This window comes from Sciurus vulgaris (genome assembly GCF_902686455.1).
Source record: "Sciurus vulgaris genome assembly, chromosome: 4".
Taxonomy (NCBI): domain Eukaryota; kingdom Metazoa; phylum Chordata; class Mammalia; order Rodentia; family Sciuridae; genus Sciurus; species Sciurus vulgaris.
In genome coordinates, this window is record NC_136464.1 from 177,398,967 (window position 1) to 177,423,551 (window position 24,585).

At 38.7% G+C, this 24,585-nt stretch overlaps 1 protein-coding gene across 1 annotated transcript in view; it reads left to right on the top strand.

Annotated features, from left to right (window-relative positions):
• Positions 1-24,585, top strand: part of ITGBL1 (integrin subunit beta like 1) — a 236,330-nt gene that overhangs the window by 86,870 nt on the left and 124,875 nt on the right. The window contains exon 3 of the mRNA XM_079138630.1: positions 17,909-18,055. Within this exon, the coding sequence (XP_078994756.1) occupies positions 17,909-18,055 (147 nt within the window). The remainder of the gene's footprint in view (positions 1-17,908; positions 18,056-24,585) is intronic.

The following is a 24,585-nucleotide window of genomic DNA, read 5'->3' on the forward strand; positions in this document are numbered from 1 at the left end:
ATGCTGTCGGGTTCATAGTAGTGGACAGGCTTTATTTTCAGACAGAGTTGGCCTTGTTTCATGGAAAACAAGGTTTGGAGAATGGAGGAGTCATAAGTGGAAGGAACATGAAGATGAGCCATAGCATGCTTTGACTTTTTCTTAGTGAATTTAAGCAGTGTATTTTATCTGGGGAATTTCTGTTGCATATATATTTTTTTCTTCTATTTAGACACAATCTAACAAAAAGCAACATATACTTTTGTTCAGAGATTGTTGCCTTCTAGTGTAATCTTCAGGGTGGCCCTGAAGTGGCACAACACTCAGACTAAAATGCTTTGCCTCCAATGCAGCTAAACTTCAGCCGTCATTTATGGATCGTCTTTTGAGCAAATGGATTTACAATTTGTTGAATACGTCAGTGCATGGCAATTACCTCTTGAAACACTAAACAGAAATGCAAAATGATACATTTCCATTTTCTCATGATTCTTTTAAACTGTACCTTGAACTATGTGTATTAGTTGGGGATGCTGTAACAAAGTTTCACACACTGGATGGTTTAAACTAAAGAATTTTCTGTCTCAGAGTTTTCAGAGATGCAGATCTTAAGATCAAGGGTTGGCTGGGTCTGTTCCTCCTCAGGATTCTGTTCCAGGGCCCTTGCCTGAGCTTTAGTGGTTTGCTGGCACTCTGGGATTCCCTGGCTTGTAGACAGCCCCTGATCTCTGCCTTCATCTTCCTGTGGTGTTCTACTTGTGTTCACATCCCTATGTCCATATTTTCTCATTTTAAAAACATCAATTATATTGTATTAAGGCCTACCCTACTCCAGCACAACCTCATCTTGTCTACTTTCATCTGCAATGACCCTATTTCCAAGTAAGGTCACATTCTGACCTTACTTGAGTTCGGGCTTCAACGAATGAATGAGGAGGATGGTTGGCAATGCTACTCTTACTCCACTGGTAGAAATTTTATTTCATTTTATTCATAGTATATTCAGTCAATTAATGGTCTCCCCGGGAGTCAAGATCTAAGGACCAAGGTGATATAAGACCCTTGGGAGCAGACTGCTCACGGCTCACAGGGCTTTGCTGTTACCTCTGTATTCTTGCTTCTCGAGTTTACCTAGTTCCTAGCTTAGACCACCACAACTGTATTTCCCACTGGGTCAGTGGTCCTTCTTGGTTCATCGACACATTCTAACCATGAGTCAGTCCTCTTCAGTTAGTAGCCATCTTCCTAAAAATATTAAATTGGCTTCCTGCACCTTGCTGGGTACACATGGCATTTGGTGGCCTTGCCAGTTACTTAATACAAGCTCTATTCTGCTGAAACTGTGCCAAACTGGTTCAGAGGAAATTTTCAAATGATCTCTGTGGACATGCAGGTTGGATTTCCGCCTTTGTCTGTATCTGTCCACACTGCACTCTGGTTGGGGGCAACAGGGGCCAGTGCCTTCCCTGGAGACCCACATAGGACCTCTGCTGTGCTCTTTTCCTGCTGACTCAGCATGCTTTTCTGAATGCTGGTGTCTCCGTCATTCAAATATTGCTAAGTGAGTTCTTTCTGACTCTTTAGAGCCCCTGGGTTGCAAAGATTCCTGCGACTTCCCCAGGCAGTATCTTGTGAATATAGGATACCCTATGGGCTGTGACAATCTCCTGTCATGGAAATCCTTAAATGACATCATTGTGAAGTGGAATCTTTAACATATTTGCTTATAGGATCATGACTTTAACATATGTGTTTTTTTCTTTATAATTTTTGGTTATAATATATGAAGTCTAAAAAATAATAATATCAATATTGTGCCTTATGACCTGACTTAAGAGAAATAAATTTATATCATTGCAGAAATAGGGATAAATAATTCTGGTGTTTTCCCTTGCATCCCAAATACATTTTGTGCACAATCCTTTTTTGGAAATCTTTTCTGATGCTGAAAATAAAAGAGGTTTTTAACTCTGTGTTGCGTTTTACATTTTTGTTGCTTTCTCAAGAGTAGGTGGTATCCCAAGATTGACTATGAATGTGAATGGATTTTAGAAACCTTAAAAACAACCAAAAAAATACATGATCGACACACACAAACATACATCTATAAGTGTCTTTAAATGCACTTATATCTGTTTGCACACTGACTAGCACCAGAGTCTTTAAATTGTTATTCAGCCTCAAGTGATTATTGAATTACTTTTGGAGTATATTTGCCTATTGCCTTTGTGAAATGTAGTCCTCCTTCAGGAAAATGTCATGACTCTGTAACCCAGAAGCCCATTTTGTATTTGATCAGATTGTGTGTGTGTGTGTGTGCGCACACACTTGCCATGAGAGAAGGAAAAACATGGTTCAGAATTTACACTTGATACCCATTTTTTTATTCTGCAAAATGCTGCCTCTTTTAAGTTTAGGATTGTGATCATCGGGACAGTTGTGTTCAGACAAGCTGTTCTCCAGATGCTTTTGGCAGAGGTGGTAACAGCTGGATGGAAACAGGGCATTGCAGATCTAATTCCTTAAGATGAGGTGATACCAGAGTAGGGTTGGCCCTTGATCCAATATGACTGGTGTCCTTACAAGGGAAGAGTCACAGATAGTCTTGGTGAAAAGGCCATGTGGTGACAGAGGCAGAGATCTGAGTGATGCATCTGCAAACCAAGGAACACCAAGGATCACACCAGGAGCGAGGAGATGGGAAAGTCGTCTGAGTCTTAGGGGACCATGGCTCTGCAGTCACCTTCATTCTGGATATCTGAGTTCCAGAACAGAACATTTCTGGTGTCTGCAGTCACCCAGTTTGTGATACTCTGTTTTGGCAGGAAACTAATATGAGAGATTAAATATTTGCTCAAAGTTATCCAGCAGCACATTGTGGAAGTGGATTTTGAGCACAGCCTGTCACTGAGTCCATACTCTGAAGCTCTGAGCCCAGAGTGGCACCACGGTGACGTACAGTTCCATACTGGGAGTGAGGAAAGGACATGTGCAGAGTTCACTCTACAGGAAACCAGTAGAACTGAAGATAAAGAATGCAGTGGTTGATTAAATTTTTTAATTTGTTTTAATTAGTTGTACATGACAGTAGAGTACATTTATACATTTTGATAGATCCTACATAAATGGAGTGTAATCTCTCCATTTTCTGATTTTAGATATTGTAGATCACATCGGTCATGCAGTTATATATGTACTTGAGGTAATAATGTCTGTTTCATTCTATTATCATTCCTACCCCCATACTCATTCCCCTCCCTTCACTTCCCTCTACCTAATATAAAGTAACTATTCCCTGTCCCTTCCCATTGTAAATTAGCATCTGCATATCAGAGAAAACATTTGGCCTTTGGTTTTTTGAGTTTGACTTATTTCACTTGGCATGATATTCTCTAACTCTATTCATTTATCATCAAATGCCATAATTTCATTCTTCTTTAAAGCTGAGTAATATTCCATTGTGTGTGTGTGTGTGTGTGTGTGTGTGTGTGTGTATAGGTATATGTGTGTGTGTGTATATATATACATACATATATATATATGTATGTATATATATATCACATTTTCCTTATCTGTTCATCTATTGAAGGGCATCTGGTTTGGTTCCATATTTTAGCTATGGTGAATTGAGTTGCTATAAACATTGATGTGACTGAATCACTGTAATGTTGATTTTAAATCCTTTGGGTATAAATCGAGAAGTTGGATAACTGGGTCAAATGGTGGTACCATTCCAAGTTTTCTAAGGAATCCATTTACTGCTTTCCATAGAGGTTGCACCATTTTGCATTCCCACTGGCAATGTATGAGTGTTAGATGAAGAATGCTATTAATGTTTATTGAAGACACACATAACAAACACTTCTGATAAAAATCATCAGCATTAGAAGTTATGCTGTGTAACATCTCAAAACCCAGGGCTTTCAGTTTTGGTAACTATACTAAAAGACAAAATTTATAGTCTTGCTAATTCTCATATGTGTATGTGACATATATGTATAAATGCATATATGAATTAAACACATATACGTATTCACACACATGCATATTCCTCGGCACATGTACTTGTCCATAGTGAGGAGGGAATCAGTAGTGATTGTGGAGCTTCATCTTTTCTTCAGTAAAGGTGAGATTTTGCTAACCTTGGTCAGGACAGTGAGATTCTTAGATTCCAGTTTGACTACATTTGTCTGTTGACGAATGCATACTGTGGGTGGATATTACATTTCTAAACCTTGAGTGAGTCTGTCATTTGGTGTGTTTGATATTAATAGTCTTGAATAAAATGCCCTAACAGAAGATACAAGGCCAAGGGAGAGACCAAGTGTTATAGTCAGCTTTTTCTCTGCTGTGACTAAAGGACCCAACCAGCACAATTGTAGAGAAGGAAAAGTTTATTTGGGGGCTCACAGTTTCAGAGATCTCAATTCATAGACAGCAAGCTCCACTCCTTGGGGCTCAAGGTGAGGCAGAACATCATGGCAGAAGAGTGTGGTGAAGGGAAGCAGCTCACATGAGGATCAGGAGGCAGAGAGAGATAGTCCAGATACAAATATATACCCCAAAGCCATGCCCCAATGTCCACTTCCTACTAGCCACATCCTACCCACCTTCAGTTACCACTCAGTTAGTCCCTATTAGGGGATTAATTCACTGATTGGGTTAAGACTCTTACAACCCAATCATTTCTCCCCTACACCTTCTTACATCGTCTCATACATGAGCTTTTGAGGGATACCTCATATCCAAACCATAACACCAAGGAAGCGAGAACTGTTTTCATTGCAAAAGAAAGTGAAGGAATCCCTGTCAATATTTCTGATAATTAACTGGGTGACAGAAGGAGGCAAGTGATCCTCTGCCTGCCCCCGTACCAATCTCAACTCAAACTCCTGAGTCATGGACATAGCACTCTCTCTTATCACCATGAATTCTCAGGTAGTATCAGTAGTGATATACTCTACTGCTTCTTGGGGTTCGTGTGGATGAAACAGGGTCAGGGAGGATCATTCTAACACTCCCTTAGAGAGACATTCCCTTTATCCCACAAGAAACAGGGAACTCATGTATACCTTTTTATTTTACCAGATCCCCAGTTCCCCAAAATAGTGAGGCCAGAAGAATTAAAAGATTTATTACAACCTGCTAAAGCTCACAAAGCTAGCAGTGGCAGATTCTGTACTAGCATCTAACTAGTTCAGGGTTCTCTGAAACCCTGAACTCATTCTTGTGTATTTGTATTTTGTGTGTTTGTATAATTCTTGCATGAACTTGATACATTATTATAAATGTGACTTTATGAAATTTATTACATAAGTTCAGCCAAAGTATTGTGTCCTGCTTTACTATCATGTATATTTTATCCTTCAATCTCAGGCTGCCAGAATTTCCACTTTTAAGTCTCCAATTTTAGCAGCTTAAAGCCAAACCCATGTTATAAATAAACATCAAGAGAGACTACAGTATTTTAAAGGGTGCTGTGAATAACAAATGGAGTTTCAACTATCCCATAAATTTTAGTAGCAAATATGGCTAAATAACAATTACTTGTTATCTGCCACCACTGCCTGTATTATGACATTGTATGCTCCAGTTGGAGAGACTACTTTGCTTTGTTATGAGGAAAATAAAATAATTGGACTACAGTAGGGGATTTTCCAAATGCATGGAATCTGGAGGTAATTCAGTCCAATCTCTTAATTTTGCAGATGAGCACAGCAAGATCTAAAGAATTTAGGTGACTGGATTTTTAAATTCTTTTACCTACTAGTTTTAGTATGATTTAATTTTAAATAGTAAAAGAAGTCTGATCACTTTGCTGTTAAGAATTCTTTCATGAAGGATTATGCAGAGTACAATTCTGGACATCAGCTCCAAAAGGAAATGGCACAAACAAAACCAGTGCCATCAAGCCAGCAGTCCACAGCTCTTCCTCTACCTCTTTTCCTAGAGCAAAGGGTCTTCCAAGTCCACTGCCTTCTGGGACTGAACAAATAATATTGGCCAGAATGGGGAAAGCAGAGCTTTTGAGTTCATAAGCTATGTGAACTGAGTAAGCCACTCAAACTCTAGTCCCTAGTCCTCTCATTTACAAAACAGAAAAACAAAATCCATCTCACTGGCTCTTAATTTGTGAAAATTAAACAGATTAGCCTGCATAAAGTACTTATCACAGTAGCAGAAGCCAGTGGTTATTGGTTTCCATTTCTCCTCTCTTCCATTTTCCTCAGCAAGTTCACATGGCTTGTTAATGTCCAGGCAAGACTAAAACCCAGACCTTTTCATTTCTAGGCAGTAGACCCTACATGGAATTTTTCCACTGTTCACATCAAAATGTTCCCAAGAATGAAAAGCAGAAACACCTAAAACACCATTTTTTGTTAGCTTGAGAAGCTGTCAGGAACTGGTGTCCCATCTTGAAATGACCACGTTTCTATCTCAAACTGAAATGATTGTAATATTAGACAACATTCTAGATGTAGCGTAGTTAATTCTTATCCTTAGATAAGAATCCTTAGTGTGTTTCTTATCCTTAGAGAAGGCTGGGAATGCATAATGGCTCAAAAAGAGTAGGAGAAAATTGAGAGTATTTGTTATTAAGTAAGCATGTTGGAATCCCCTGGATGATGGGACACAATGCAGGTCTTGGGTATTTACACATTTGAATAAAAGCAGATGGTCTTGAGCTGACAGGACCAAGTAAGTGTTCAGATTTAAACGTCCGCTTCAAGGTTACCATGTAGCTCCAGCTTCAGTACACCTTACTTATTTATGATACCTGGAGAGCATGGATTTGTATCATCCATTCTTCTCAGTATGATAAAAAATTTGTCAGTAAGAAACTGTGAGGAGTGCAGAAATAACTGTCTTGCTTTGTTCTTTATTTTAAAGCTAGTAACAATGAAAATATAAGAATGCATTCCAATGTCTAACTATATCACTAAAATTCAGTTACATACTTTGTGCATGAACAAAAATGTGTGCTTATCTCCAAAATTACTGTATATGCTGTTTTAAAGTTTAAAACAAGCATTCTGAGTAGTTATTAAGAGTAACATCAGTTTTGTGTCACTGTAACCAAAACCTGACAAGAACAACTTAGAGCAAGAAAGGTTTATTGTGGCTCACAGTTTCAGAGGTTCTGTTCATGGGTGACCTACTCCATAGCTCTGGGCCGGAGGTGAAGCAGAATATCATGGCAGAAGAGAGCGATTGAGGGAAGCTGCTTGGTTCATGAGAGCCAAAGCAGAGAGAGCTTGCATCCAAGGAGCCAGGGATGATATACTCTGCCGGGGCACCCCCTTGGTGACCTACTTCCTCCAAACATGCTGGCCTGCCTACAGTTACCACTCATTAATCCATTCAATAGATCAATAGACTGATTAGGTTGCCACTCTCACAATCTGATCATTTCACCTCTGAACATTCCTGCACTATCTCATGCATGAGATTTGGGGGAAACCATATATCCAAACCATAAGAGTGACATAGGATTGGAAGTAACTCAAGTTATCAATTTTTATATTTATAGCTCTGTTCTGTCATTGTTTGTTTCCCACATTTCACTTAAATGCAGAACTAGGTAGCATTGTAGGATGTGGGAAAGTGAGCTCTAATTCCATACTCTTGGTGAACTTACTCTCAAAGTGAGCATAAGAGCCTTGTTTCCATGTAAGGTTTAGAGAGCTAGAAGGTGTCATCTACTCTTGCATTGAAGAGAAGTAGGGCAAACTGCAAATTCCCACATGTCCTTGAATTCATCCAAGATCTGAAATCATAGGAAAAGCTAGTGGTCCAAAATCTGGGGGCAAATGTGCAGTTGGAGAGAGATGAGAAATGAGCACTGGCTTTCCTGGGCAGACTCAACCAGGCCCTTAGACACGCAATGGGAAATTTGGTGGAAGGCAGGTGTCCCTGGTGAATGAGTCGGAGGCCTCTGCATGCTCTAGAATTTGAGGAAATCCACAGCCTCTTCAGTTATTCCTCTACAAATCCCACTGAACTTCACAGAAGAGATTTGAAAGTTCTTCAAAAAAGTGACCCTGGGAGGTGAGACCTCAGGGAGGAGAACAGCAGCCCCTCCAGGATGGTGATGCAGCCGCCCAGGTCCATGATGCCAGGTCCATGAACCAAATCCCACGCATGTTGGGTAATTGGCCATAACCCTGTTGTTCTTAGGGCACCTGTGAGTACCCATGGCACTTGAGGGAAGGGACAGAAAAATAAATATTAACCCAGCATTGATAAATCACAACAAACTCACATAGACAATAGGTAGATTTATCATATTCAAATGGATGGACAGCAACACAAACAATATCTTAGATGGGGGTCACAGAAGAAGACCCATTAGATATAGAGAAGCAACGATAATAATTATAAGAGATTTCTTGTCAGAAACCATGCAAACAAGAGGAAAATGGAGTGATGTGTTTCAAGGCTGAAAAAAAAGTCAACATTTTTGATGATTATATCCAGCAAAAAGGCACATTTCGAAAATCAAAAGGGATTTTTTGTGAGAATATTCATTGTAAGAGACCTACTCTAGAGAAACCTAGAGTAAGTTCTTTAGGCAAAAGGAGTGTGATACCATACCAAAACTTGGATTTGCACACAGAGATAAAGAGCACCAGAAATGAAATAAGTTAGGTTAACAACATTCATGCTTTGCTTAATTGTAGTTGCTCTAAAAGAGGATGGTCTAAAGCAGAACCAATAGCAGCCATGTTGTATATTTATACTAAAATTTCTGCGTGTTTATGCAAAAGTAAAATACCATAAAAGATGGGAGGGAGGAATCAGGGACTTGCTACTTTAAGTTCATAACACCATACGTGAGGTAGGGTAGTGTTTCTGGAAAGCAGAGTCTGAATGATTAAGGAGTGAGCATCCATATAAACCCCAGGACAACACTAAAATCCAAAATGTTAAAATAGTTAAAAGAAGAAGTAAAATAGAATCATAATAATGCTAACTAACAAAAGGGAAGAAAAAGAATAGGGAAAGAAAAAAAAAAGGAAGCTAATAACAAAGTGCTTACGGTATCTGATTTTTATACTTCCCTAAATTACAGTATCTAAGACTGTGTGTTAGTGGCAAAAGCATAAACTTGGAATTAAACAGTCTTTACACAGATAAAAGAAGAACAGTTTTTAAAGATCAATTGGATTTAACTAAAATCAAAACATTTTATTCTCTGAGAGATGTTGTTAAAGAGAATGCCAGAGTGAGCCCAGATCTCAGTGTAGTTTTGATTTGCACTTCTCTAATTGCTAATGATGTTGAACGTTTTTTCATATATTTGTCAGTCATTTGTGTTACTTCTTTTCAGATGTGTCTGTTCAATTCATTTGCCCATTTATTGATTGGGTCTATTTGATTTTTTGGTGTAAAGTTTTTGAGTTCTTTATATATTCTAGATAGTAATCCTCAGTCAGAAGAGTAGCCAGCAAAGATTTTCTCCCATTCTGTAGGTTCTCTCATCAGAATGGCAGTCATCAAGAATCCAAATCATCAATGCTGGAGAAAAGGTGGAGAAAAGGGAACTCTTGAACACTGTTGCTGGAATTGCAAATTAGTCCAACCACTATGGAAATCAGTATGGAAGTGTAATGATTTGGATGTGAGGTGTCCCCCAAAAGCTCACATGTGAGACAGTGCAAGAAGGTTCAGAGGAGAAATGACTGACTGGGTCGAGAGAGTCTTAACCCAATCAGTGTTTTAATCCCTTGATAGGGATTAACTAAGTGGTAACTGAAGTGGTGGGGTGTGGCTGGAGGAAGTGGGAATTGGGGCGTGGCTTTGGGTATATATTTTGTATCTGGAGAGTGGAGATTCTCTCTCTCTCTCTCTCTCTTCTCTCCCTCTGCTTCCTGATGATGTGAGCTGCTTCCCTCTGCCACACTCTTCCGCCATGATGTTCTGCCTTACCTCAAGCCCTGAGGAATGGAGCTGACTTCCGTGGACTAGGACCTCTGAAACCATGAGCCCTCAAATAAACTTTTCCTCCTCTTTAATTGGGCTGGTCACAGCAGTGAAAAAGCAGTCAAAAACTGACTAAAACAGGAGCTCCTAAAGATATTACTATGTACAAATATAATGTGTCAATAAAAAATGTGGGGAAAAAAAGAGAATGACTCAAGAGCCACAGCTTGGAGAAAATATTTGCAAATCATATTATTAGCAGTGAACTTGTATACAAGATGTATAAAAAACTGATTATGATTATAAAATGGTATGCCTTTATGCCATGTACAAACAGAGAAACAACATGTATCCCATTTGTTTACAATAAAAAAACTGAAAAATTTAATAGAAATAAACAAACAGAAACCTCCAGGTCAATACAAAAATGGACAAAAAATTGATTGCAGAAAAGTATATGAAAAGATGCTCTGTATATTAATTATTGGAAAATGCCACTTAAAATGACAATGAGCTATCCCTTCAGACCTATTAGTATGACTAAAATATAAAAAGAGAAAGGAAAAATGGAAGGGAAGAAGGAAGGAAAGGAGGAAGGTCCCAATTCCAGGTGGTGGAGGGGACATGGAACAATTGGTCTCTCCTGTGTTCCAGGTTGAAATGCATGCTGCAGGCACTCTGGAAAACAATTTAGAAGTTTTGTTTTAAATGTAAAGTGTATGTGTATGTCCCATGTAATCCAGAAGTCCCACCTCAAGAGAAATGAAAATGTATGTCCATATAAAAATGGAACTCACTTGTTTGTAGTATCTTTATCAGCAGTTACGAAGCATTGCAGGCCAACAGACATATCCTTCAACCTGAAAATGGATAGATGAACTATTGTGTTCATGTAGCAGGATACGAGTCAGCAATTGAAGACAACAGAGTGAGGTCTTACTGATTTACACTTTCATGAGATGACTCTCAAATGTACTTTGTCTAGTGGAAGAAGCCAAGTCTGAGAGTCTACATTATTATACAATTCCATTCACACAAATTGTGAAATAGGTCTAAACCACAGAGACGGAAACAGATGAGCAGTGGACAAGGACTGGGGACAGCAAGGAGACCATGACCTAGGGAGCAGGAGGTGGGTTTGGGGTGGTGGTGTTCTGTAGGAACTGTGAGCTGGACGCCACAAAGAGTCAATGAACTGAAAGTAAAACTTAAAAAATATTCACCACCACATGGGTGGAGTCCATGATGAAATACAGAAGGTGTCAAATGAATTTAAGTGTCTTACAGGGGAGTCTCTAACCACATTGATGGGATGGGGAGAAAAAGAGCTGCTTTCAGTAACTTCGGAGAACAATGTTTTGTAAAGTTAAACACAACCAAAAACTGTGCACAAACACTGTGTTCTGGTCAGTCAGTCTGTTTCTAAGCAGTTCTGAAACTATTCCGTGTGTCCAGTAAATGAACAAATAAAGATCCTGTAGCTAATGACAGCCACATTCTCACTGTTGGAGAAGGAAGTTAAAAACAAGAAAGGCTGGAATACCACCGGGTGGGAGATGCAGGACTCAGCATGAATTGTGCATTTTTGTTTTTATCTGGGTATATGTGTGTGTTGTATCTTGTGTGTGTGTGCAGTGCACAAATACCAGTATAGAGATAAATGTAGATGGTACGTGTGTATGTATGGGTTAGCATGTATGCACGTATCTCCTCACTCACTCTGAGAGTGTCTGGAAGTAGTGGTGTCCCAGGGAGACCTAGTTTTCAGATCTTAGTAGTGCCCAGATTTCAATATTTCAATGTACTGCTCAAAAATATAAGGAGCCAGGGCTCCTTAGAATGTTGGCTAATTTTAAGACTCAAGCAAGGAGAATATAAGTGGAAGGATCTTATGAAATCCAAAATTAATAATGTACTCAAATATGTGCATCTTCTTTTGCTCATATTTCTCTATGTTCACTTAGAAAAACCAGAGGAACCAACCTAGCCAACTCGAGTTTTCAATGGTCAAAGATGGGAAAATTGAGCAATAATACAAATTACGAAATTGTTGAAATATAACATTCAAAATAAAATAATACCCTAAAGACATACAGATTTCAAGAAATTATTTCATAAACAAATGCTGGGGAGTGGTGTTGGTCAAATTATATTGTTGTATAGTGAAATGTATGAATATGTAACAACAAATTTCATCAATATGTACAAATATAATACACCCATAAAAGTGAGGAAAAAATAAGTTAATGCAGGGAAGGGACACCTTATTCCTTCAGAAGAATTCAGAATAATAAATGTTGAAGAGATGAAGGAAATAGAAAGTTGCCCTTAGAATACCAAAGCAATAAATGCTGCAGGTGAGATCAACTGATAAATGCTAAAATCAATGGGGAAGATGTTAAGGAGAAACAGAGTATGTCTACGACCCTATGGAGTGTAGTGGATAATACTGACGATATTCAGGTTTTGGTCCTGATCATTGTACTATGGTTGTGTGAGATGCTGGCAGCAGGGAGTCTGGATGAGGTTAAGCAAATCTCTACCGTGTGCGCAACCCTCCTGTGAGTTCCAAGTTATCTCACAATCATGTTTAAACAAATGTGAGCAGCCAAATGTGAGTGCATTGGGGTCTACTAGCAAACTGGAGGGCTCAGAATTAACTTCCTCTAGTAGACAATGCTTATTAGGTAATAAATAATGCAAATGTGCCAATTTGTAGCTTATTAATACGTACTTTATTAAAGCTCAGTAGTTAGTAACCATTATTTGGAAATTAAACCAACAGTTTTTTTTTTGTTTTTTTTTCAGGGAGAAGTATTTTATGACTGACATTGTATAAAATTATTGTTGATAATAAAAAATGGCATTTAATTAGTTTTATTATTATTTTAAAATGTTTTCTGACATTGAACCTCCTTATAGCCTGTGCATGAGGTAGTCTACTCCCATTTCTTCATCCTTGTTATGCTGAAGTTTATGTGTAGCTATTGAGATTGTGTGACAAAGAGTAGTTTGTCATTAAACAAGATCTCCATGAGACATAGCTATAACTGTATATCTCTATCTATTTCTAGATCTACATCATCATCTACATCTACATCTATATCATCATTTATAGTTCTATTTAGTGCTGGGGATGTAGCTCAGTAGAACAGTGTTTGCCTAACATGCATGAGGCTGGGTTCAATCCCAGGCACTGCAAAAAAAGTGTGTATGTGTGTGTGTGTGTGTGTATCATGTATATATGGATATGTACATGTGTACATATATGTACATATATCTGCACCTATATATACACATATATACATTTATACATATCTATTGATATTTACATTTATATATCTACATCTATTTCTGTATCTATGTCTCTTCCCATCTACATGTTTACCTATTTCTATCTACCTAATTAGCTAGTTTTCTTCTTTTCACCTATTTAATACTTCATGAGGACTTGAGACCACAAATGTATAACTAATTTAATAAGCCCATTAGGCTGGAATTTTATTTTCATACAAAATGCTATTAGGCTTGGAGGACAGAGTTAAGTGCCATCCCTTTCATATTTATTTTTTCTTAGATTTGGCAGAGGAATTTACAATTATTTTTTTGTTATCATATGCAAGTGAAGAGTTGGTATTTAAAATTTTTCAATGCTGGTAAAATCTTTCTTTCCAATTTAAAACAGTTTGTTTTAGTTTGGAAATAAAAAAGTTTATGCTGGGCACTGTGGCACACACCTGTAATCTGGCAACTCCAGAGGCTGAGACAGGAAAATTGCAAGTTCAAGGCCAACCTCAGCAACTTAGTGGAGGCCTACACACCTTAGTGAGACCCTGTCTCAAAATAGCAAATAAAAGAGCTGGGGATACAGCTTAGTGTCAAAGCATCCCTAGCTTTGATCCCCAGTACGAAAAACATAACTAACTAAATAAAAAGTGCCTGCATTGTTCCTTTGCTTTGTTTTAAGGAATTTTTCACCATTAACTGGAGTTGATTAGTTCCTTGGAATTACCTGGTTTTAAAAAAAGGAAGTAATAGCAAAGCTGCCAATTATTGATTATTTAGGAATCACAAAACCTGTATTATTCTGTTGGAATACCTTTCCTTTATCAGTAGAGGAATAAGACTTAGCATGCCTGAGAGAAAGTGGGCCAGGCCTCTTACCTGAAAAGGTGATCACAATGCTACATTTATACTCTACCATGGCTTTGCTTCCTTCCCATGATGGGCTGGGCCACTGACAACCCTGTAAACATAGGAATAGTCTTTTACCTCCTTGTTCCCATTGCTTTGGTGAGGAAATCATTTTGCTTTTCTCTGATATTTTTGTTTTGTGTTTGGTTTCCCTTGACTCCTTGGGAACTTATCTGAAGGTCAACAGATTTATTCTCAAGCACATTGCACTGTTCATTTTAAGACCACATTTCTTAGTTGTGGAAATTGAATTATCTGGGGAAGAAACAGCTGGAATGGATCAGACAGCCAGGAAAATCCTTTATTGGCTGGGACGTGATGTAGGTCTGGATCAGCGGAGACCGCCCTTAGACTTGGGTAGGAGAAGCCCTGACCTGGGCCCCGTAGTTTAGGGTTCCCGCCTGGTCTTCCAGGTTTCTGTTACCATGGTGGGGGGAGGGGTGTCTGAGCGACCAAGGGAATGTGGCCACCTGGATCCCTGGAAATGTTCACCTCTTGTCTCTTACACTGATGTGCCTGGAACTGAGAACTTCCCACCTGAAAGATCCTAAACTCTCTCCCAGACTTGGCCTGCCCCCAAGTCTGTGGGTCTCTAGACTGGAGCAGTGGTCAAGGAGAGACCATTATAGAAGGAATAGAGGGGAGGGATGGCAGAGCCCTGGGCTAGTGGAGCTGTGCCTAGGTGTGCATGTGGGTTCTCAGGACCTTCCTGTGTAGGGCAGAGGCAAGGGGCAGGTGGGCTCTCTGCCATCCATGGCCAGCCAATTGCTCCAGATCTTAAGAAAACAGTGATCCACCTTTCACCTGAGTTTGGATTAGGAAAGAGGAAAGTATGGATCTCTATTCACAAATGTTGTGGGCTGAACACATTCCCCATAAGGTCATATGTACCTTGTACCCGTGCCTGTTAATGTGATCCTGTCTGGAAATAGGGTCTTTAAGGTATAATCCCGTTAAGATGAGGTCCTGCTGGAGTAGGAAGGATCCAAGTCCAGTGCCCTCTGTGTTTATATTGAGGTGAAGGCATAGACACAGAGGGGGTATGGGGGTCTGAGACAGGGTCTGGAGTGGGCTTCTCAGCCACACAATATCAGGAGTGCCGGCAACCACCAGGGTAGGAAAGGCATGGATCAGGTTCTCCCTCAGAACCACCCTGTAGTAGGAACCACCCTGCTGACACCTTGCTTTCTGGCTTCTGGCCTTCAGAACTGTGAGAAAATAGATTTCTGCTGCTTTAGGTCGCCAAGTTGGTGGTACCTTGTTATGGCAGTTCCAGGAAACTAATATATAAGGGATAAATTATTTTGAAAAATGGGGTCTTTTTCTGAAGCCATATTATGGACACTGTAATGGAGATTACCTCAGCACAATAAAATATAGCAGCCCAATCCCCTGAGGTCTGTCGAAGCTCTTACTAATCTGGAAAAAATAATAAAAGTGGTCTGAAGACTATTTTCTAAGAAAAAAATAATATATTTACCTCCAAATAAGGGTACATAGCCTCTTATTTGATAATGTTGACAGTCAAAAATCAATTTCTATTCTGTTAGTTTTTCTAAATGGGGAGAAATGAATCAAAGAGGTTTTTACTTGGCATGGAGTTGAAAAAGAATATGAAGGCAGTAACCTTTCTTACATCAACTGGCATGTTTGAGCAGATGTTAAAGGAAGTGCTGAGAACACACTACCAGACCCAGGGTGGGTCTGAGTGTGTTCTCAAAATGCTAACTCTATTCATGAGGGAAGGGGGCCCTTAGTAAAAAAATAGCATTATCAGGACAGGACATTGGAGGGTCTTCATTGTGCCATTATATATCATGATGCACACGAAATACTCTTTCCCAGGGTAATTTTATCCTAGAATCTTACATGGAGGGAGTTTTGTGAAACTGGGCTTCTGTGGACTCTGGGGAATAAAAGCACCTTAGAATATTCCTCTACTGATGCTTCTTTGGGTCTGTTTGAGATGAATGAGTTTCTCCCTATCCTATGAACATTTTCCTTATTCCTCTCCCATTTTAATCCTTGCTCCCTTTAAAAAAATTGTGATCTTTGACTTATAAAAAATTGTTAAATTTTGACCCATTTCTGCTATTGGTACCTTAGGTTAAGATCTAAGATTTTTGGCCCAACCAACATAGAAGAAGAACTGAATAATCTTTTATCCTTGGGTCAGCAAATCATTCATATCATACTCATTTATCTTCTAAAACATTTCTGTTTTTCTTCACTATTGACATGAAGCCCTTTCATTGGAATGAGCCCTAAGAAATATCTGATACTCAATCGACAAAATTGGCAATATCATGTGATTCAGCCTAACACATTAATGTTACAAAGGAGTCAGTACAGTTTCCAAGATACTTAATTTACCAAAAGAGGCCTAGCCATTTCAAGACTTTGGATCAATCCCTTTACAAATAGATTGGATGGTTGACAGGCAGGATCACTTGTGCTTACAAATGATACCAAGTTAACCAGGATTGACAGTATTGTGTGAGATCAAACAGGAATAAAAATTATATAATCAACTTACACAGTCAAATTGTAGTGAGTATAACGAATTTCAAATAGGTGCTTGTGGGACTTTGCCAAATAGAATAATTAATTTGACAAATGTAACAGAAATAAAAACATTTACATGGGTTGGAACACATGGTTTTAAACTCATGGCCAATCCAATTCTGGCTCTGTTGAATGTACCCAGACAGGAAGCTTCTGAGCCATCTATTCTGACCAACCACCTGCACCTCATCCTATGGATTCTGGCTGCCACATCAAATGACTGACTGTTGCACCAGATCAATGATCCATTCCTTGAGATCTTTGAATTTTAGACATTTAGACATGGTATTAGGATTTTGAGTAATATAAGAATTCTCTCCCTACAACCCATTCCAACCCTGCCTAACTCCCAAGGACCAGATTGTTCAGAAAGTCTCCATCTTACTTCTATAGGTCATAGATTGTACTGCTCTTGAGGTGACAAACACTTCTGGCCAATTGTAACACCAGCTTCTTTAGCTCTCAGCCTTAACTTTGAAGTTTTAAAGTTCTTTGAGGACAAGAGCCAAGTATTATAGGTGTTTTGTACTTAGGTCAGGCTAATGTACAGTCCATAAAAACATCGACAAGCTCCACCAAGCAAGGCTTTTAAGAAAGCTAAGGATCACAGCTATGTAACTGACATTGCCTAAAAACAGGATAATGGCTGGTGATAGCACTAAGGACTGGAAAACTTCCATGGAGATAGACGCTCTTCTGCCTTTGATTATTGAATCAAATTTCCTCATTAAAAAGGATTTACTTGTGTATATAAATCTTATCCCATGGTGTTATTTAATGCATCCATAAAATTTCATTCCATGTTAAACTATAAGACCAGAGTTTAGTGTAATGGAGCTTACGTAAGGTTTCCCATTCAGAGTTTGTGGTTTTATGCATTGTGAAATATATTTACATAGAAATAATTCCTACTAGGCTTTGTCTCAAATTTTGTGGTGCTAAGTGGATTTTTATGTTTTTATTGTGAAAGTTTTTGACCATGTGGTTTATTAGATTTCTGATGTATTGCCTTGATCTCTCTATAAATTAAATAAAGGCTTATACATCACTTATCAAAAGTGATTGAGATAAAATTCTCATGTTGCATTACCCTATAGATAATAGCATTACCCCTCAGCCTCTCAGAGATACATGTGTTTCAATTTAGCTCAACCTTGAACTGATGCCACCCTCAAGAGTTTTTGTTACAGTGGTGGTTTCCTTGGGAAGACAGTTGGAGTCTCACTGGATGTTGTTAAATCCTCAGGCCATGGTACGTGTGACTGCGGCAAGTGCAGATGTGACGCAGGATGGTCTGGGGACGCTTGCCAGTACCCAACCAAGTGTGACCTGACAAAGAAAAAAAGCAACCAAATGTGCAAGAATTCTCAAGATGTCATCTGTTCTAATGCAGGTAAGAGTTCTGTCCTGTGAAAATTCTGAAGTGAAGCAATCAAATCTTGTTTTTTTTAATCGAAATATGTAGGTGTGGAGAAATGTTGAAACTGAGTGAGACTGCTTTTGAGTATTCTTTTTGGAAGTGAAATTTAGATAAATCAATGGGGAGAAAATGTCATCTTGCTGAGATTGGCAAGTCTGGTGCTTTCCAGTTGTTTCGGATGCCTCCTTAGAGCATCAACCCCCAGCAACAACCCCTAGCCACATCTTATGTAAGTTGGGAGCCATGATTTGGAATACTGGATTAAATCTTATGAAAGGATTTATGTAACCAACTTAAATTTTTTTTTTTTTTTTTTTTTTTTTTTTTTTTGCCACAGATCAAAGGTGCCTTGAATTTATACCTTGGCATCAAATAAAATCAAATGCTTTTAATTTGATAGATGGTTCAGATAAGCACATTGAAGAATATAATGGCAGCAAGATTTTTTGTTTGACCAAAATATTTTCATATTTCATAGGAGTCATTTAAAAATATTTCTTAGACTGTGGCAGAGAAGCTATAAAAATTAATTAATCAAACCATATAAAACAAAACAGCTGCAGTTTAGGATGGAATGGTATTTAGCTAGTGTTGCTGTAATTAAATACTCTTAATATGTGGGTGTGTGGAGCCTCAAAGTTGTTTTCCTCAACTGTGGTAGATCATGAGAAACCCAGAGGGTAAGTGACAAATGTCATTCAGTGCCCATACCCTACCCCAGAGGTTCTGCTTCGGTGGGATGTGGCTCGACTTCAGTGGGTCCTTAAGCTCCAGAGGTTAAGCTCCAGAGGTGATCCTAATGCCCATCTAGGGGCGTGAGCCCATGTTCTGCATGCTGAGGGCGAGGATTTGACCAGCTGAACAAATACCTTTCCCCGCTGAAGCTTGCATTACTGGCAGGGCCCTTCTGCAATCAGAGCTGATTGCGACAGATTGCTTGGTGGAGAGGAAGCTCCGTAAGGGTGTTCTGCTCGCAGGAACCAGGGCCACACCCAGCACGAGGTGCCAGAGGATCCATCAGGGACCAGGACAAGTGGTCTGAGCAGTCATGTCACTTCCTGTGTGCATGCCCTCTCCCTGCTTCTCAGCACATCAGCTTCTTTGCTCTTAGAGGCAGGATTTCTCTGCCTCTGACTCCTAACACCCAACAATATCCACTCATGCAACCCACACAACCCGTAGCCCCTTTTATCCTGAAAACAGTCATTCTTTCAAACTTTTTAACAAGGATTAGGAGTTGGCTTTCTAAGTTATCTGTGTTTTACTATATTCATTATGGATTTGCATATCACATTCAGGTATTAAAATGCATCCTAACCCTGTGAGGGCTAGTCTAGGAATGTTTTAAGATCAAGGAACATGATTCACATTAACATATCTTAAAGTAGAAAACATACAGAATGGTTTTGATAGATGATGAAATATTTGATAAAATATAAGACATTTCAAAAATATCTATATCTCTCCTTTTTTTAAACCATTGAAATATAGAATTTAAAAAATACAGTACTTTTACATAACCTACCATCCATAGTTCAGTTTTGTAAATCTATTCAACAAAGTCCTTTATAATATTTGCTTCTTGCAGGATCTAATCTAGGGACAGTGTTATATTTAGTTTTTATCTTTCTTTAGCTTCCTTTAATCTGGACAGTTTCTATTGACTTTGGTTTTATGGCACTGACAATCTTGAGGAAAACTGTCCCAACATCTTTTTCTTTTTTAAATAAAATGTTACTCACTCTGAACTTGTCTGAGGCCTCCTTGTGATTAGATTGCTGCTATACATTCTTAGCTGAAATAACAGATAGATGGCTTTTGTTCTTAGGATGTTTCATGAAGTAGGTGATGTCCATCTGCTGGTGTTGTGGTGGGGATCACTTCTGATCAACCCGTCAAGATGGTGTCTGATGTCACAACCTGTTATCACTGACTTTATCACTGATTTACCCTTTTCATAACACGTGACCCGACTATGGGGAAAAAACAAACAAACATTGAAGCAAGCAAATACCCCATTCTTCATTAAAATTAAGACTCCCTTATTGAGTGTTTATGAGGATGATTGGAAAATGATAATCTCTGAATTCCAACATTCCGTATTTATCAGTTGACACCTAAAATTCTTCCACAAATGACAGTCCTCTCTCACCAGTTTTTCAGTATTTTATTTACATAGAATTTATTACCAGTTTAGAATCAGAACTCCTGTGATTTCAATGGTTTGTCTTTCACTTTCATATTCCTGTGCACAGATCGTTGCAGATTAGATACTTAAACCTTCTCAGGCTAGCTTTTGTGTCTTTGTGATCCGACTCTGTTGTTTTTGTTTTATTTTGTTTTGCCTGTACTAATTTTTACTTTTTGGTATGTACAATAGTCCTTGCCACAGCTTTGGAATCAGTCATTTCTCCAAAGAACCCTGGTTCTTTTTTAATGAAGAAAAATGTTGACATAAAAATTTGTGATCCCTAAGGAAGTTTATTTATATTGGAGTGTATTTGTTTCTTGGCTCTTTCCTTAATGAGCATGCTAGTTTCAAAAAGGTAGAGTGAGGCACAATACAGTTTTAGAGTTTATTTGCTCAGAGAATGATTCATTATTTGGGCATCTCCAAAACAGAGGAGGTTCAGAAGATGCACTGAGAGAATGTAAGCGGGAGGCTTTGACAGGACCAACACACAGGCAAAGCAAAGGAAATATTTGATTGGTTTCAGTTGTAAGTTTGCCTTTTTGATCTATCCCATTGGAAGACCCTGGTTATATAATGACAATAAGTTTGCTGGTTGTTTCTAAGTGGTTGAGCTTGAGTTCTGTTCTTTTTTTCCCCAAATGTTGGCATTTATAAGAAATAGCTCAATACACATCATGTATTTCTTTTTGTAGAGATAAATAGATATATGAATATGTTATTTAAAAATTTTTTCCCCTGTACAAAGTAAGTTCACCCATTTTTGCCAATCAAGAAAGGTTAAGGTCACTCATGAGTCCTTAACTGGTTTTATCTGCTCAGGGATCAGGATTCTTCAGACCTGTTCCCTAATTTACTTGAACACTAGTAAACACCGGAATGTACATACACATGATTACATGCATGAATTTCCATACACATACCTGCAAGCATACATGCAATGCTCATGTATGTGTGTAAGAAACCATGGTTTTACACCAATACATTCAATTTCAGTCCATCCCCATGGGTAATTTCTTGATTTCCCCATTCTATGTTTTCGTATACCACAATTTGTATCTGGTTTTCTCAATGCTATGCTTCACCTACAATTGTTTCTAGAACTGCTTCATATACACACTTATACCAAACAAATCTACCAAAAACAACCAGAATTTGTTTCCAATGCACCCACCCTAAGTTAGCCCTAATCATGCCCAAGATTAGGGTATGTCATCAAACACCGTGTTCATAAGTTCCTTGGATTCCTTTTATTTTCTCCTTGTCAGTGTGGTTATGATAGTCAGTTAAAGTACAAGTGGGCATCTTTAGCTCCTATTGTTTTCAGTTTTAGTTTTTTCCCCTCCCTTCCCTTTGTTCATAAATGTAATGATATTTTATAATGCACAGAACAAAGAACACACTTCCAAAAGTCACAAGTGTGCAGAAGAGTACTCAGAGAATCATCGCTCTCCTCTTGATTACCCTCAGCATCGTAGGGAATCAGCATCATTGCTTTCTACTTTTCTTGTATGTGTGTTTCTTTTTGTAGTGATAGATATATGACTATGTTTTTTTTTTTTTTCTTTTCCCCTCTACAGAAGAAGCACACTATGTTCTTCTGCAATCTGCCTTTGCCATCCCACATTATATCCTGGAATTCATTCCATATCAGTTCATAGAAATCTCTATCATTCTCTTTTCAAAACCATAGTACTGAATTGTCTGAATGTGACATGACTTATTCAGTCTCCTGTACTTTTGCTTTGGCATCTGGAGTTTTCAATTTGCAAATAGTAATGCATGGAATTGTTTGGTCCATGTGTATTTTCATATTTGTGGAAGTGCATCTTCAGGGTAAATGATCAGGAGTGAGATTGCTGGACCAAAGGGTGAGTTTATGCTCAATGTTTTATTGAATCTTCTCCTTCACACTTTCATCTCAGTATCTAATTTCTTCCTATTTACTTTAGCAATCTCATTCTCCCCTGTCTTTCTTCTAATATCCACTTCCAGGAGCCTAGTTCAGACCACTTTCTGAAAACTGCATTAGCCTAAAGGCTCTCTCCAGTGATCTTTCCATTTCTTATCACAATGTGGTCCTCTAGAAGTAGCTTGGAGCAGAAGGGGAAGAGGAAGTAGATGGATCAGGCATAGAGCTGAAGGGCAGGATGAGATGGATTGGGGACCAAAGAGTCCTAGATGCTAACTCTGTGAGGATCCCAGAAAGGTGATAATGTGTGGAGCGAGGTGAGGCTCCGTACCTTGGCACAGGGATGTTGACTGGTGTTCAAGTCTGGTAAGTCATCTTAGAGAGAGTCAGCTATATTAGGCTGCATGAAAAACCAGAGCTAAAATAATCTGGTGTAAAGCAGGAGACCAATCCTAGAGTGAGTTAACTGGCAACCAAGAAAGAGAAGCAGCATGACACAGCCTGAACACAGGAGTCTGGCACTTTTGCCTGGGCGTCCATATGCCATGTCTTGGAGGCTCAGTTGTGAATTCTGCTGGATGGGTGAAACAGGAAGTCTCTGAGCTATTGTAAACTTCCCACACCAGCCAGGAATGGTTCGCACGTGTGGATGAGTGTGAGCCTGCTGGTGGGGGACATTAGTGAGGAGTTGTAGAATTCAGAGGCAGAGGCTGTTTCTTTCCACCTGTCAGGGGTGGGGGTGAACACCAATAAAAAATAGACAAAAGGACACCTTCTGCATACAGAGTCCTGACCAAGTTACTCTCTGCTCCCAAAGCACAGCGCACTCCTGATATTCTAGCAGATAATCTTAAATCTTTAACCTTGGTCTCTACTGTCTGCATTCAGCCTACCTTTCCCCAAACTCAAGTCAGATTCTTTATTTCCATCCTTATTCCCTATGCTAGGCATTTTCCTCCACGTCAAAATCTGTTCTCCATCTTCACTTGTTGGAATTCTATCCGTATATCAGGTGCCAACTCCAGAACTGACTCGTTCTCTGTTCCTCCCTTCTTCACAGCCAGACTGAGGTTTATCATTTCTGTACAGCACTCACCACAAATCTGTTGCGGATGATTTTGTGTCGTCCATCTTCTGGAGATTATATATATATATATATATATATATATATATGATATATACATATATATGGCATATAGCTTTATGATATATGATCATGCATGATATATATGTGTATATCTTAACAATTATACTTTTATTCCTGGTCTGTGATTTATTTAATGCTATTAATCTTATTGTCTCCTAGAGTACTCTACCAGTAACATAATAAGTCACAAGAAAGTTTAATGACTAAATATGTGGGTGGCTGAGAGGATGCATGAATAAATGTGAAAATAAAAAAGAAGGATGGTAGAGGAAAAATTAGATGAAGCAACATCATGAACTGTAGCATTAGATGGAGAACATCATGCTAAGTGAAATAATGCAGACTCAGAAAGCCACAGGTCCAATGTTTTCTCTCATACATGGAAGCTAGACAGAGGTTAGAAATAACTAAAAACAAGGGGGAGCTCACTAAAATAGAAGGGGACCAAAAGAGAGAGGAAGGTGATGGAGGGAGGAGAGGGGAGGGCATGTGAAAATGTGGGGGAATGGAATAACCAAATTATGCTATGTCCATGTTCAAATATACTGAAATGGACCCCACATATATGCATATGGAGCTATAATGCACTATTTAAAGTAGTAATAACAATTATAGACAGGACATAAGTAGAGTAAAGCAAGCAAATCAAGGGCAGTGGGAGCGGATAGAAAGGGAAGACCCTGGGGAATGAGAGAGATCAAGTTATGTTCTGTGCGTGTGTAAATATGGTCTAGCGAGTCTCACCATTATGGGTCATTATAATGCACCCCGAAATTTAAAATCTACTTATTTTCAAATAACTTTTATATAAATTAAAACAGTTTTCAGGAAATAAACACAAGAAAATGTTTAATTAAAGTCAAATTCACATGAGCATTCTCAAGGTAGAAAATAACAAAGTCGAATTCTGCATGATCATCATTTCTAGGCAATTGTGAGAGAAAAACTCTTATAGATAATCAGTAAATTGCAAGTGATCTGGGTCCTAGAATCATACAGAAGATGTAAAAACAAAAGCATTGTTAGGGTCCATGAATATAAGGTGAGTCTGGAGAAAGTATTTGGAATAGAAAGAATATCTCAATACCTTAGTGGGGGAAGAAGAAGGACTCACATTTTTCTGAAAGCATTCTGTGGACTAGACACAGCAATGGTTTGAGGAAAATAATCAGGCAATACATTTATCACTTGGTTTTCATAGGCATTCTAGGAACTAGAGCTTATTTGCACATCTGCAATCTGAGAGATAGAAA